At 56.5% G+C, this 13,386-nt stretch overlaps 1 protein-coding gene across 7 annotated transcripts in view; it reads left to right on the top strand.

Moving 5' to 3' along the window:
* The window catches only part of NECTIN1 (nectin cell adhesion molecule 1), a 68,301-nt gene that overhangs the window by 46,240 nt on the left and 8,675 nt on the right, over positions 1-13,386 (top strand). For 2 of the 7 annotated variants that reach the window (XM_067751319.1, XM_067751318.1), the window contains exons 2-5: positions 4,785-5,135; positions 5,770-6,072; positions 6,498-6,615; positions 8,046-8,197. In XM_067751319.1, the coding sequence (XP_067607420.1) occupies positions 4,785-5,135; positions 5,770-6,072; positions 6,498-6,615; positions 8,046-8,197 (924 nt within the window). Of the gene's footprint in view, positions 1-3,182; positions 4,100-4,255; positions 4,480-4,784; positions 5,136-5,769; positions 6,073-6,497; positions 6,616-8,045; positions 8,213-8,739; positions 8,988-10,303; positions 10,427-13,386 lie in introns of those variants that run through there. The other 5 variants (XM_067751321.1, XM_067751320.1, XM_067751324.1 and 2 more) reach the window with 5 other exon arrangements.

Here is a 13,386-nt window from a genome sequence, read left to right as displayed (position 1 = left end):
TACTCCCCTCACCCCCGCATCCCCCAACCAAGACACGTGGATTGGGTTCCGGGTCCCTAAGCCTAAAGTGGGGGGAAAGGTAAGGGAGGGTCTTAAGCCCTTACCAGTCTTCTCAGCCCCTCCCAGTTCCACAACTCTAGGATCCCCGCCCTCAGTGACCCCAAACCCCATACTCCAAGCGTTCCCTTATGCCCACCCGCCAGGGTCGCCTCACCGGCCCTGCTAACAGCAGCGGTTCTAGGTGCTTTCACCAAAAACATTTTTACTGGAGACATTTTGCCACATAACTAATTGGCCTTGAGGCAATTTTGCCATGAAAGAGAAAATAACTGGTTGACAGTTTGGTTTGACAGTTCGGTTTCAACTAGTTGAGACGCGCTAACGTTTCTTCCAGTTAGTGACGTTACTGATGGCTTTATCAAGCTGACAGAAGATGATGGTTTTCCCCAAGAGTTGGTTTTGTATTTTGAAACACACTAAGTTGGAGGAGAAAGAGGCCAAGGGCCTCAAAGGCACAGAGTTGAGCCTACATTTCCCATAGAACTTTTTGGAAAGTCTATCAATGGACGTAAGACAATGTGCTGAGAGCACACAGCAGTGCAGAGGCTCTCCCAACGCAACACAAAGTTCAGTTATAAACATGCACCCTGGGCTTCCCTGGTGGCGCAGTGGTTGACAGTCCGCCCGCCGATGCAGGGGACGCGGGTTCGTACCCCGGTCTGGGAAGATCCCACATGCTGCGGAGTGGCTGGGCCCGTGAGCCATGGCCGCTGAGCCTGCGCATCCGGAGGCTGTTGCTCCGCAACGGGAAAGGCCACAACAGTGAGAGGCCTGCATACCGCAAAAAAATAAAAAATAAAAATAAAAATAAATAAAAAAAAATAAAAAAAAAAAACATGCACCCTAGTGTTCGGAAACTGATACCTCTCTGAATGAAGGAAGACATTTTAGCAGAAAAGAAAAAGTTCGATACCAAATGAGGAGACGAATCAACAAATGTATAAAATAATATAAACGAAAGACTTGGAAGACAAGTGCTTACTGCTTAGACAAGTACAACCCACAAAAGAAAATCAGTTCTTTGCACGGTATTGCCATGCATCTACACACATTTTATTTATTTATTTATTTATTTTTAATTTTTGGCTGCATTGTATCTTCATTGCTGTGCGCGGGCTTTCTCTGGTTGCAGTGAGCAGGGGCTACTCTTCGTTGCAGTGTGTGGGCTTCTCACTGCGGTGGCTTCTCTTGTTGCAGAGCACGAGCTCTAGGCGCACGGGCTTCAGTAGTTGCAGCACACAGGCTCAGTAGTTGCGGCACGTGGGCCCTAGGGCACACGGGCTTTAGTAGTTGTGGTGCGTGGGCTCAGTAGTTGTGGCACAGGGGCTTAGTTGCCCCTCGGCATGTGGGATCTTCCTGGACCAGGGATCGAGCCTGTGTCTCCAGCATCGGCAGGCAGATTCTTAACCACTGCACCACCAGGGAAGTCCCTACACACATTTTAAATTCAAATATTTTGTATTTTGCAATAAGGTCTTTTTAATTTTGTTACTCATTTCTCCTGTTTCATTATGGCCTTTTTAATGTCCCTCATTTAAACTTTATTATTTTATCTTTTTCGGCAAAATTGACTTATGGACAATTAGTTATGCGGCAAGAAATGTGGCAAAGGCATCTGTGGCAAAGATGCTTACAGTGGAAATAGCAGACAAGGCTAACAGTAAGCTGTAGGCAGAGAGGCCCATGTCAGGATGCACCTGCCGGCTCCTTAGAGGTCCTCCCGCCCGCCTGCCCACTCATCATGGGGGCAGAGGGGCAGGAGCCCAGGGAACCCACTTAGTACGCAGTGAGTGGGCACCCAGGCACCTTTCTCGCTGCCCCGGCTGCCATGGGGTTGCTTCTGGGAGAGTCACACCGGAGAGAAGACAGCAGCCTCAACCCCAAAACAGACGTGGGATGGGGAGGGCCACCTCAGCCTGGTGAGGCGCTGATGAGAGGGGGCTTCTGGGGCACCTGAGCCCCTTGCAGAAGCCTCTCCTCCCCACGCCAAGGCTGCAGTCAGCCGTCTCCCCTCCTGGCTCACAGCTCTGCAGAGTGAGGTCACTGCTGAGGACGTGGCGAACGAATGTCAGCCTGTGCTCCAGGCCCTGAACGCTGCCTGTCCCTACCTCCCCAGTGGGTGAAAGGAGATGGGGTGGCAGCGGACTTGGTGGGCTGTGTCCCACTGTAGGCCCCACTGTGCCCTGGTACCAATCCCAAGATCCTGGTGCCCACACCCCTACCCACCCCCCCACCGTGGCCTGAGCCTTCCCAACCGGCTTTTCCTGTTCCCGGCTTTGTGTGGTGAAAGTTCCCCAATTATACCCACATTATCTCAGCTGCCGGGCAGCCTCCAGCAGGCTTGGTGAGTAGAGGCTGGGCGTGTTGGAGGGAGCACCCACTTACCCTGCTGGAAGGCCTAGGGCTTAGCCGCTTGCCAACTGGCCAGTCAGCAGGAGTACTGGGCTTACTGGCCCACTGACTTCACTGTGGGACTGTGTCTGGGGTGAGGCCACAGCTGGGCTGGGCTGCAGTTCAGGGAATCAGACTGGCCAGAAGGGACCATTGACATCGTGGAGTCCAGCCTGCTCCCTTACAGGGGAGGAAAAGAGGGCGCGGGAAGGGGAAGTGACCCGCCAAGTTGCCAGGGTGAGCTCAAGACGGAGCCGGGCTAGAAGTCAGCCCTCCTGACCCCCTGCTGGGTGTCTCCGGCATGGTTCTCCCACCAGCCCACAGTGTTCTCCACCGGGGACATGTCAGAACCCCCCAGACCGGCCAAGGGGATGGCTGGAGGGGTGGGGTGGTGGTACCCCAGGTGGACCTTGAAGGGCGGTGTGGACGTGAGCGGGCATAGAGGAGGGAACCATCAGGGAAGCTTTCAGAGCGTGGCGAGGGCCTAGCTTGGAGGGCCAAAGATATACTTATTCAGCAGGCATGTCTTGAGTGCCTACTGTGTGCCAAACACAGGGGATACCGCAGTGCCTGGAGAGACCTGGCCTGTACCTTCCTGAGGGGAGGTGTGGGGGCCAGCATACTTCACTGCCCATGGTTTCGGGACCCTTCAGAAGGGTGTGGCCTGCTCACACCTCCATCACGCAGAGGCAGGCATAAGCCCCGAGTTCCTAGTCTGCAGCAGCAGACTCCCTTGGGGGTGGGGGGGCGCGTTTAGGCCATCCCTCGGGCTCTGGGTCGGTCCAGGGCCTGACACTGATGTTACTGATGGCACTCAATAAAGTAACTGAGTGAAATAAGAATGGAAGGACGGCTGATGACAGAGCTCAGGAGTGAGCCCACTGGAGTGAATGACTGAGCCAAGTTCAGAGTTAAGGAAAAGCTCAAACAGAAGCCACTTGAGATAGAATAAAACAAAATCGGTAGGGAGACTAGAGCGAATTTATTCATTCATTCGATGCCACTGATCGCTCCCTCCCTCTTGCAAACCTCTCCTCTCACGGCTTCCGGTGCCATTTGTCTGGCCACAAATATTTACTGAGCACCTACTGTGTGCTAGATAATGGGCTAGGCGCTGGGGCTACAGGGATGGAAAAGACACAGACGCTGCTCTGGAGGAGCTCACCGTCTGGCAGAGGAGAAGCCAGAGGTGTGAACAACCACATTCCCAGGCAGAAAAGAGCTGTAATAGGGTTGGGAGGATCAGGGAAGCTTCCCAAAGGAGGCAGCCTGAGTGGGATATCCATAGGTGGGAAAGGGGCAGGGCCTTCCAGGGAACGAGAGGAACAGGCCTAGACACGTAGCATCTACGGCTCTGTGCTCCTTGGAGGCTGGGACTGAATCGCTCATTGACGTGACTCCAGTGCTGATAATAGACTCAGAAATTGATACCTAAATGGGAAGAGGGAGAAGGAAACACAGAAATATGGCACGTTCTGAGCAGGGGTCCAGTCTGACCTGGTTGGAAGGCCTCATGTATGGAGAGACGTGGACAGAAAGGCAGGACCCAGGTGATGAGGACGTCAGATGCCAAGTTAAGACATCCAGGCTTGATTGTGAAGGCGAGTTAGAGCCAGAGAGGCGGAGCCTCGTGCAGCCGCCTTGCTGGGTAAGAGGGGCCAAGCCAGTGCACCCCAGGGCCCGGGCCCTCAGCCCTTCCTGAGTGGAGGTGGCCATAATGATGGCCACTGTGGGCCCTGGTGCTCCCCCAGCGCTTCCTGCCTCCTGACACTTTCTCATCCGTCGTACCATTTGGTTCTCCTAGCAACCTGTGAGCTAGAGAGGACTGCATTACCCGCCCCATTTATCAGACGAGGGAACCGAGGCCCAGGAAGGTGAAGCAGCTGGTGGCTCCTCTGCTGAGCCTCTGCTCAAAAAACAGCACATTCAACCCTCCTCAAAAATAAGGGTGTGGACGGTATTTACTGCCATGGAGCGACACTGATGATATATCACTAAGTGAAAAGACAGTTTATGGAACAGATTACGGTACGCTTCTGATTTTGTGTAAAAAACCAGATGGTTACCTGGATATATAGAGAAGAATGTAAAAGAGAACACTTCCTATCAGATGATCAGTGATGTGTCTGAGTGGTGGGATCACGAGTTGTTGTCATTTTCTTCTCAGTATATTTTAGTATTGCCCACAACAGTGTTTCTATAACAAGCAATTATTATTTTAGAGTCAGAATTTTTTAAATAATGACTACTGGAAAATAGAAGACCAGCGCACAGGGAGTTGGGGCGGGGGCTGTGGCTGTCCCTGACCCCCCTCTGCCATCTCCCTCGACCAGGCGCCCACACCCAGGTGGTCCAGGTGAACGACTCCATGTACGGTTTCATCGGCACGGACGTGGTGCTGCACTGCAGCTTCGCCAACCCGCTGCCCGGCGTGAAGATCACCCAGGTCACGTGGCAGAAGGCCACCAATGGCTCCAAGCAGAACGTGGCCATCTACAACCCGGCCATGGGCGTCTCGGTGCTGGCCCCCTACCGCGAGCGCGTGGAGTTCCTACGGCCCTCCTTCACAGACGGTACCATTCGCCTTTCCCGCCTGGAGCTGGAGGACGAGGGCGTCTACATCTGCGAGTTTGCCACCTTCCCTGCTGGCAATCGAGAGAGCCAGCTCAACCTCACTGTGATGGGTAAGCTGACCGGACCACTCCTCTCTGCTTGGGTGGGGCCTGTGGCCTGGGGGCTTGGCCATCTTCAGTGGCCCCAGATGCGCTCCTTGGGTCGGCATGTGCTCTGGGCTTGGCACCTCTGGCCTCTTCTAACCAGGCTGTGTCAGTTCACTAGGGATGGGGGCTGGGCCTTCGCTGTGGACAGAGCTGAGGATGAGTATTCAGGTTGGAGCCCCACCGTGGGGCACTTTCCAGGTGGCCAGGAAGCAGGCAGACGCCATGGTAAGGGAGAGAGCCTCCTGGACAGAGCTGAGGATCAGTATTCAGGTTGGAGCCCCACCGTGGGGCACTTTCCAGGTGGCCAGGAAGCAGGCAGACGCCATGGTAAGGGAGAGAGCCTCCTCAGCACAGCAGGACTCCAAGAAGACTTCCGCGTGACAAAAGGGGATACAAAGACTAGAGCAGGAAGGCTGCGGGTTAGACCCGAAGAGGTCCCTGTGAGAAGTGCTGGGAGGGGCTTCGGTGAAGCGTAGCTGAGAGGCATGGACGGCCAGGGTGACCTGAAGCAAGGCCTGGCAGGTACCTGCCCTCCTGGCCTGTGTGTCCTTGGTGAGGCAACAGAGCCAGACTCATGGCTGTCTCTGGTTCCCCGCAGCCAAACCCACCAACTGGATAGAGGGCGCCCAGGCAGTGCTTCGAGCCAGGAAGGGGCAGGATGACAAGGTCCTGGTGGCCACCTGCACCTCGGCCAATGGGAAGCCTCCCAGTGTGGTGTCCTGGGAAACGCGGCTGAAGGGTGAGGCGGAGTACCAGGAGATCCGGAACCCCAATGGCACGGTGACCGTCATCAGCCGCTACCGCCTGGTGCCCAGCCGGGAAGCCCACCAGCAGTCCCTGGCCTGCATCGTCAACTACCACATGGACCGCTTCCGGGAAAGCCTCACCCTCAGCGTGCAGTGTGAGCGGGGCAGAGTGTTGGAGGGCTGGGTCTCCCGGGGTGGGGCAGGCGCCGTGGTCCCCTCACACCACCCCCACCCTCGCCAGCCCTCCCTCCTTCGCTTCTCACCTCTCATCACTCTCCCCACCCCTCCTTCCCTCACCCCCTTATCCTTCCTCTTTTCCTTCCTCCTCCCTCTCTCTTACTGGGGGTTCTTCGTCCTCCCCTCCTCTTCCCCCTTTGCCCACCCTCTCTTTCCCCCTTCCTCATTCCCCTGCTATTTCTGCTCCGAGGGTCCGTGACCTCCACCCTCCCTGTCATTCTACCCCCTCTTCCTGCTGTTTCCATGTCACTTCCCCTTCCATCCCCTCCCCATCAGAGCCTCCCTCACCCAAGTTCTGCTCTCCTGACCTCACCCTTTTCAAACATCACCTCTTGTCCCACAGACGAGCCCGAGGTGACCATCGAGGGGTTTGATGGGAACTGGTACCTGCAGCGGATGGATGTGAAGCTCAAGTGCAAAGCTGATGCCAACCCCCCAGCCACCGAGTACCACTGGACCACGTAAGTGCTGCGGGGCTGGCTGGTCGCTTTGCCAGGAACCTTGCTGGTCACGGGGAGGCCCACCCACCCCACCTCCAGAAACCTTGGGCAGAGAGGAAATGAAGGTCTAGGCTCAGGTGCTCGGTGAGAAGGGGAGAGGGGCCACGAGAGACACGCACACACACGCACACATACACCCCCTTGTTGGACAGCATCAGGGTCCGTGGGACAAACCATTCTGCCAGGGGGGCTTCCCTTGTGATCTGCCTTCCTTCTGCTCCCTAATAAAGAATGCTGTGGTGATTCAGTTTGAGTCACTCCCACCCCAGCCCCCACTATTTATTTTTATCGAGATGTCCCCAGGGAAGCTGGCTTTCTGGAGGATCCCAGATCTTTCTTTGTTCCTTTTCCTTCTCTCCAACACCCCCAGATTCTCAGGGAAGAGGCAGCAGTCAGCCCAGAATGCCTGTGTTCATAGAGTGCTCGTCCCAAGGCCCATCCTCCCATTCTTGGCTTCGTGGTCTTTGGGCCTGGACCTCAAAGGGTCTAGTCACACTCCCCCCAGAGCCAGCTCTGATGGCCTGAGCCAAGGTTCCTCCCAGAGAAGAGCTGGATGGGACACACAGAAAGCAGAAAGACAGGGGCGTGGGGAAGCTAGGAAGCAGGTTGACATGGGTGGCCAGAATATGGCTGCCCAGATCGTGTCTACGTTCTTTTTCTGGGGAGTAGAAGGCACTGACATACCTTAACTGTTTGCTACCATCCACTTCCTGGAACCAGAAGTAGTTCCGGAGGTGCGAGTGGGCAGGGCCCTGCTTGCCAAGTTCAGCTCCGGGTCCAACAGAATAATAGTTTCGTGGCATGAAGGATCGGGAGGAAGGAAAAGGTCTCCTGTGTTCAGGAACCTTCTAGGACTCTCCCCCTGTGAAAAAGACCTGTGACATGCCCAGCAAGAAAATGAGCTGGTGAAATGGAACATAATTCCTAAACGTGGGTCACATCTCGTTACCTGAGTAACTTGTTAAAATTCTAGGCCGTGACCCCAGTGGTGCAGCTTTAGTAGATTCGGGGGTAGGACCCCAGACTATTAACCAGCTACCCAGGAAACCAAGGAACCAGTGTGGTGGAAAGAGCACTGTGCCAAGAGTCCAGAGCTCTGGCTAGAGCTCCAATTGTCACTTTCTAGCTATGTTTCCTTGGCCTTGAACCTTGTTTCTCTTTTGTTAAGTGGAACCAGTATCTGCCTGTCCTGTCTGCCTGTCAGTGCTGCGATGAGCAAATGTGAAACACTGAATGACTGTTGTTTTTGATTGTCTTTGCCCCTTCCGAGACAGATGCTGCCTATTAACTCAGCCACAGGGCTGACTGTGTTGAAGTCGGGGGCTGACACAGGGGCAGCTTCTCGGGGCTGGAGAGTCATAACCCTCTGCCTTGTCTCCCAACCCCTGCAGGCTGAACGGCTCCCTCCCCAAGGGCGTGGAGGCCCAGAACAGAACTCTCTTCTTCAGGGGGCCTATCAGCTACAGCCTGGCAGGAACCTACGTCTGTGAGGCCACCAACCCCATCGGCACCCGCTCGGGCCAGGTGGAGGTCAATATCACAGGTAGGAAGCTGCCCCCTTCCCTGCCACTCCCCGCCTCTCTGCGCCCACCGCCTCCTCCACTGCCAGCATCTACCACCTATGGGCTGTGTCACTGTAGGAAATTTGCATCTCCTCTCCCTGCTTCTCTGGTTCTCCCTTGAGCTCTAGCCACTGGTCTTGCTTTGCTTTTCTCTTTCCTCTCTGAAGGTTGTGTGTGAGATAGGGTGACCCCCCCGCCCCCGCCAGTCAGAGAGGGGCAGGAGGGAGGCTCCAGGAGGGAGGAAGGAAGTGCTGTTTACAGCAATGCTGTTTTGGGGGTGGGCGTGGTTAGAGCCTGCCCATGGGTCTGCACACCTGTGATGCTGCCTTGGTGGGGTGGGCTTGTGGGAGGAGCTCATCTCCTCCGAGCTTTGCTCCTGCAGTTCAGGAAACCTGCGTGGGCTGGAGGGCGAGGCTTACCTCAAGCAAAGATACAGAGGGAAAGCCAGGCTAGAGCCCAAAGCCACGGTGGTGTGTGTGCCCTGCAACTGAATTGCTATTTTCCCTGCATTTTTCTCTCTCAGGGCAGATGGGAGGGAGACAGCCTCCTGACCTCTTAGAGCAAAGGGAACACAGGGGCTGGGATGTTCTGGGGGAGACATCACATGGAACATGAAAGGAGCATGGGCTTCCGTGTCAGACAGCTGGACAAGCCGTCATCTGTAAAACGGGCACAGTATGACATGCCTTGAAGGCTTGTCGTCAGAATTTATATAACGTAGGCCAAGCACCTAGCACAGACCAGTGTGTCAATAAATGGCTTGTGTTATTATCTTGTCTCTGTCATTATCATTATTAATGGAAAGATCAAAACAAGCCAACAGAGGGGTAAAGTACCATCACGACTTCGCAACCAGGGTGTCTTTAACCCTGTATCTGAGCTAGTTCCAGGGTGAGAAAGTGACAGAAAGACTCTCCTAGGACAGGAAGTGACATCATGCTGCTACTGAGCTGGACAGGAAGTGACCTCAGAGAGATGGTGAGCTAGGTTCAGGGATACTGGATGTTGGGCGGCGGTTCCTGGCTCCAGGCACAGAGCTTGGGCAAGTCCTGAGGATTCACTAGCTCTGAGCCTGTTTCTCAGAAGTGCGAGCCCTCACCTGTGGGTACATTCAAGGCACAGCTGCTGATAAAACAGCCCGAAGCTGTCCGAGGGCTGCACCCACCTGTCTTCGGGGCTGTTCTGTCACCTCTGTCACCAGGGTTGGAGGGAGATGGAGTCACTTGTCACTTGCTCTTTTCTTCAACTCCCTGCTCTGGGCTCTCGGACTGGCTAAGGTGGTAGAAATGTCAGAGGGGACACACAGTTTTCAAGGCGTGAGCCTGCTGTGTCCCCCTTTGCCTGGCAAAGCGATAGAGCTATTCTTTTCTACTTAACGCCCCCCCCCCTAAAAAAAAGAAATGTCAGAGGTGGAGCCTGGGGAAAGCTGAGACAGCCCCTCCCCCACTCTAGGGTCTGGGCGTTCCCGTAAGTTGGCAAGGATGGTAAGGCCAGTGTCACATACTTCTCGCCCCCTGGAGAAAGTCTGAGCAAAGCTCCGTAAGAGCCTCCTAGGCGCCTGAGCTCTGGCCATGTGGTACATGAGGGTGAACAGTGTCATAAGGGAGCGTGACCACCTGGGGGGATGGGGGTCATGTGACGGACAGCACAGACTTGGCCTGAATGTGTTCACATACTGGCTCTTCCTGGCTGTGTGGCCTTCACCCCTCTGAGCCTCAGCTTCCTAGTCTGTAATACAGAGATCATCATACTTATCTCAGGCTTCTTTTGATCACACCAAGTCCGTATACCACGGCCTAGCACACAGCATGGACTTCCTGCATGGGAATACCTTCACCCAGCAGTGGAGCACCAACGCCACCACCGCATCCCCCTCCACCACTCAGGCTCTCTGGGGAAACTGCTGATTGGGAAATCAGGGGCGGAGGCCAAGAAATGCTGGAGCAATGACCTCCCATTGATCCCACTGCCCAGCATAAGCGGACCGGCCAGAGGCCCACGAAGCTTACGGGGCTAAGTGGTACTGCCCTACCCCAGAGGCAGGGCCGGGACAGGAAAGTCAGGGCCTCCCTTCTCCCAAAGCCCAGGAGAACGCAGGACCACCGTGAGCGCAGGACTGCTCAGCAGGCAGCCACAGCAGGTCCAGGAGCAGGGAGGAAGGAAAGGGAGCAACTTCCCAGGCCCAGGCTGGGAAAAGAGACGAAAGGAAGGTAGGGAAACCAGCGTGGAGGTGAGCCATCTCCTTGGGCATGTTTGCTCCAGTGGTGCCCTCAGTGGGATCTGTGGTCAGGCCTAGGTGGCCTTGCAGGGAAGGTGGGCCGGGGCCGTGCAGGGCTCCAGCTGGAAGAGGCATGCAGCATGTCCTCGCGTGCTCCCCAGATACAGAGCGGGATGGGGGTGGTCACCAAAGCCACACACATGGGTGGTGAGAAGGGCCTTGCGTAAGGGGACTCTGTCGTTGACAGCCCAGTTAGGCAGGAGCCAGGGAAGTGTGATGCTCCCTGAATCATCGATGGGCCCAGGAGCTGTTTCACTGGCCATCCCGAGGGAAGGTCTCTCAGCCCCCTCAGGAAGACTCAGCCGGGCGGCCTGAACCTTTTCAGAGCTGTTCGCTCTGTTCACTCTCGTACTCACGGGCAGCCGCCGACCCCACCAGCCTTCCTCCCACATTGGCTGGTCTCCGGGGGGCACAGCCGTGCCCTGTGCTCCAAGCCCCGCTGGTCTGGAGGGAATGCATGAACGAGATGGATAAGTGGAAATAAAATTTTTCATTCTGGGCATCGTACAGGTAATAGCTTTGCCCTGGGCGCATCTGGTGAGGGAAATGAAGAGCAGAGCAGAGGAAGGCGTGCAGCAGGGTGTGTGCCAGACACACGTGTGTGCAGGGCACACCTGCACAGACACACTTTGTCACAGGCTTCTTGGGATCGCAGATCCCGGAGGAGGTGGCCTTTGAGTTGTTCCTCGAAGGATGAGTGGTGGGTGAGCCGCAGCGATGGAGGAAGTGTGTGGGAGGAGAGTGGCTGGGGCCGAGGGGGCGGGGACAGAGGGAGCAGAGCTTCCTCTCTGTTGGCCACGGGCGCCCTCCGAAAGCAGCAGCGTGGCAAGGAGGGTGGTCGAGACTGAGCACCTGGGAGGCTGTGTGGATAGCACCTGGGGGACCAGTAAGGGGCTGTATGTACGAGGAGTGTTCTTCTAGAGGGAAACGACAGGTCCAGGCTGTGGCCGTGCAACTGACAGCAGAAGAGACAAACCCACCGGAATTTGCGGATACACTTCACGGGGCCCGGGCCCGCAGAGAAGCCCATTTCCCAGGGGCGGTTTCATGGGGTTGGCCCCTAGTCACAAAACAAACCTGTGAGCTCCCCTCCGTCCTCCCTCTGGGGGCAACGCTGAGGACGGGGAGGGCTGTGAGGGTATGGCCTTGACCAGACGAAAGAGGCCAAAGAAGGCAGCATCTGCCCCTGGGACTGGGTTTGTCCAGAGAAGAGTGTCCAGGGCACTCCCAGGAGCCAGGCAGGAAGGCCACCGGGATGCAGGGTGTCCCCAGTTTCCATTTCCAGCGCTGAGCCGGCTCAGCCACCGGGGGTGAAGGCAACAGGGTCTGCGCTTTAGGCCGGGAGTCCTTCAGACCAAGGGCTGGTGGGGCTTGGAGGTCCATCTAGAAGGGAGGGCTGTGTGAGCCTGCGAGCGTGCGTGCCCGGGCGTGCGTGTGGGCGTGTGCCTCTGAGCGTGTCAACGTGCACAGGCGAGCAGGCGAGCGATGTCTGCGTGCTGAGTGTGCAGAAGGGGCCCGCAGCTGTGCTGTGGGCAAATGTGGCCGCCTCCGGGCCGCCCGTGGCAGCACTGAGGAGCCTGTGGGGAGGCAGCTGCGTCCACACCCCTGGGAGGATTCAGTTCCCCTCCACCGCGATGAGGCCCTGCCCACTGGTCTGCGCAGTGCACGGCTGCTGCAGCTGCAGGAGCAGGAGAAGGGCTTCCCAGAGCTTGACCTCAGGCCTTCCCCCGTCCCTGGGCCCGCAGCACTGCACACTGGGAGGTGTAGTTCTCACAGCTTCCCGGCCTAGGCTTCTGGTGCCAGAGCACTGCCTGCCTGCCTGCCTGCGGAAGCAGCAGGCGTTGGTTTGAGAAGCCCGAACATTCTCTTTGACCCCAAACCTCCTCTGGATCCTGGAACCAGCCTAAACCCTAACCCTCGCTCCACCTCCGATCCATCCAAAGCCCCCGTACTAGCCCGCCCACCTCAGTCAGGAGACCCCCCGGCCCCAAAGGAATGCGGAGCCTCCACGGCCCCAGGGTCCCAGCCAGCCTGCCATCCCCCAGGGGAGGCTGCAAGCCTTCAGCAATGGGGCTGGGCTTCCCCCTTCGTAAGAGGAAGTGAGGGGAGCCGGCTGGTCCCCCACCAGGAAGCGCAGATGACCCCACGGCCCAGCTCTTCTCTCCCACCAGCTGCGGCTTTGAGGCTCTGCGACTGGCACAAAGACGGGAGCTGCTGGCTGAATGTGACAGCTGGAGGGGTGGAAGGGGAGGGCGCTCCGTTCCACACCAGACAGCCACCTCTGCTTACAAATGAGTTAGGTCCCCACGTGCACTCCTTCTGCACCCTCACTTGGCATCTCCACACAAGTCTGCGTTGCTGGAAGGTCACCTTAACCGGTCTTCTGCCTCTAGGCAGGCTGGCCCTAAAGTAGGCAAAATAACCAGGGTTCCCTTTGGTCCCAAAAATCTCCAGGGAAGAGTAAACATACTTAGGACTCAGGTGGGGAAAAGGTAAACAGAAGGCCCTAGAGAGGAAAGAGACCCAGAGGCTCCCCTCTGAGACATGGCCTTGCCTTTGTAGAATTCATTCACCAAATGTTCTTGAACTCCGGCCACGTGCCAGGCCGTCCAGGGGGCGGGGGCTACATCAATGAGCCAAAGTCCCTGTCCCCGTGGAGGTTACGCTTTAGCACAGGAGGACAGACAACAAAGAGCAGATAAAATACGTTTGAAAAGTTATGTGGTCATTTTGAAGGTGATCAGGAAAAAAGAAAAACAGGGTGAGGGGTTCACAGTGCTGGGGGCGGGAGTTGGTGAGCTGTGATTTTCGATAAGGTAGTCAGGGGAGGCCTTGGCGAGAAGGTGACCCCCGTGAGAAGTTGGAGCCAAGCCCCGAAGGCGTTGAGGCAGT

The sequence above is a fragment of the Pseudorca crassidens genome, chromosome 9 (assembly GCF_039906515.1).
Source record: "Pseudorca crassidens isolate mPseCra1 chromosome 9, mPseCra1.hap1, whole genome shotgun sequence".
NCBI lineage: Eukaryota > Metazoa > Chordata > Mammalia > Artiodactyla > Delphinidae > Pseudorca > Pseudorca crassidens.
This window is presented reverse-complemented; position numbering and strand designations above follow the sequence as displayed.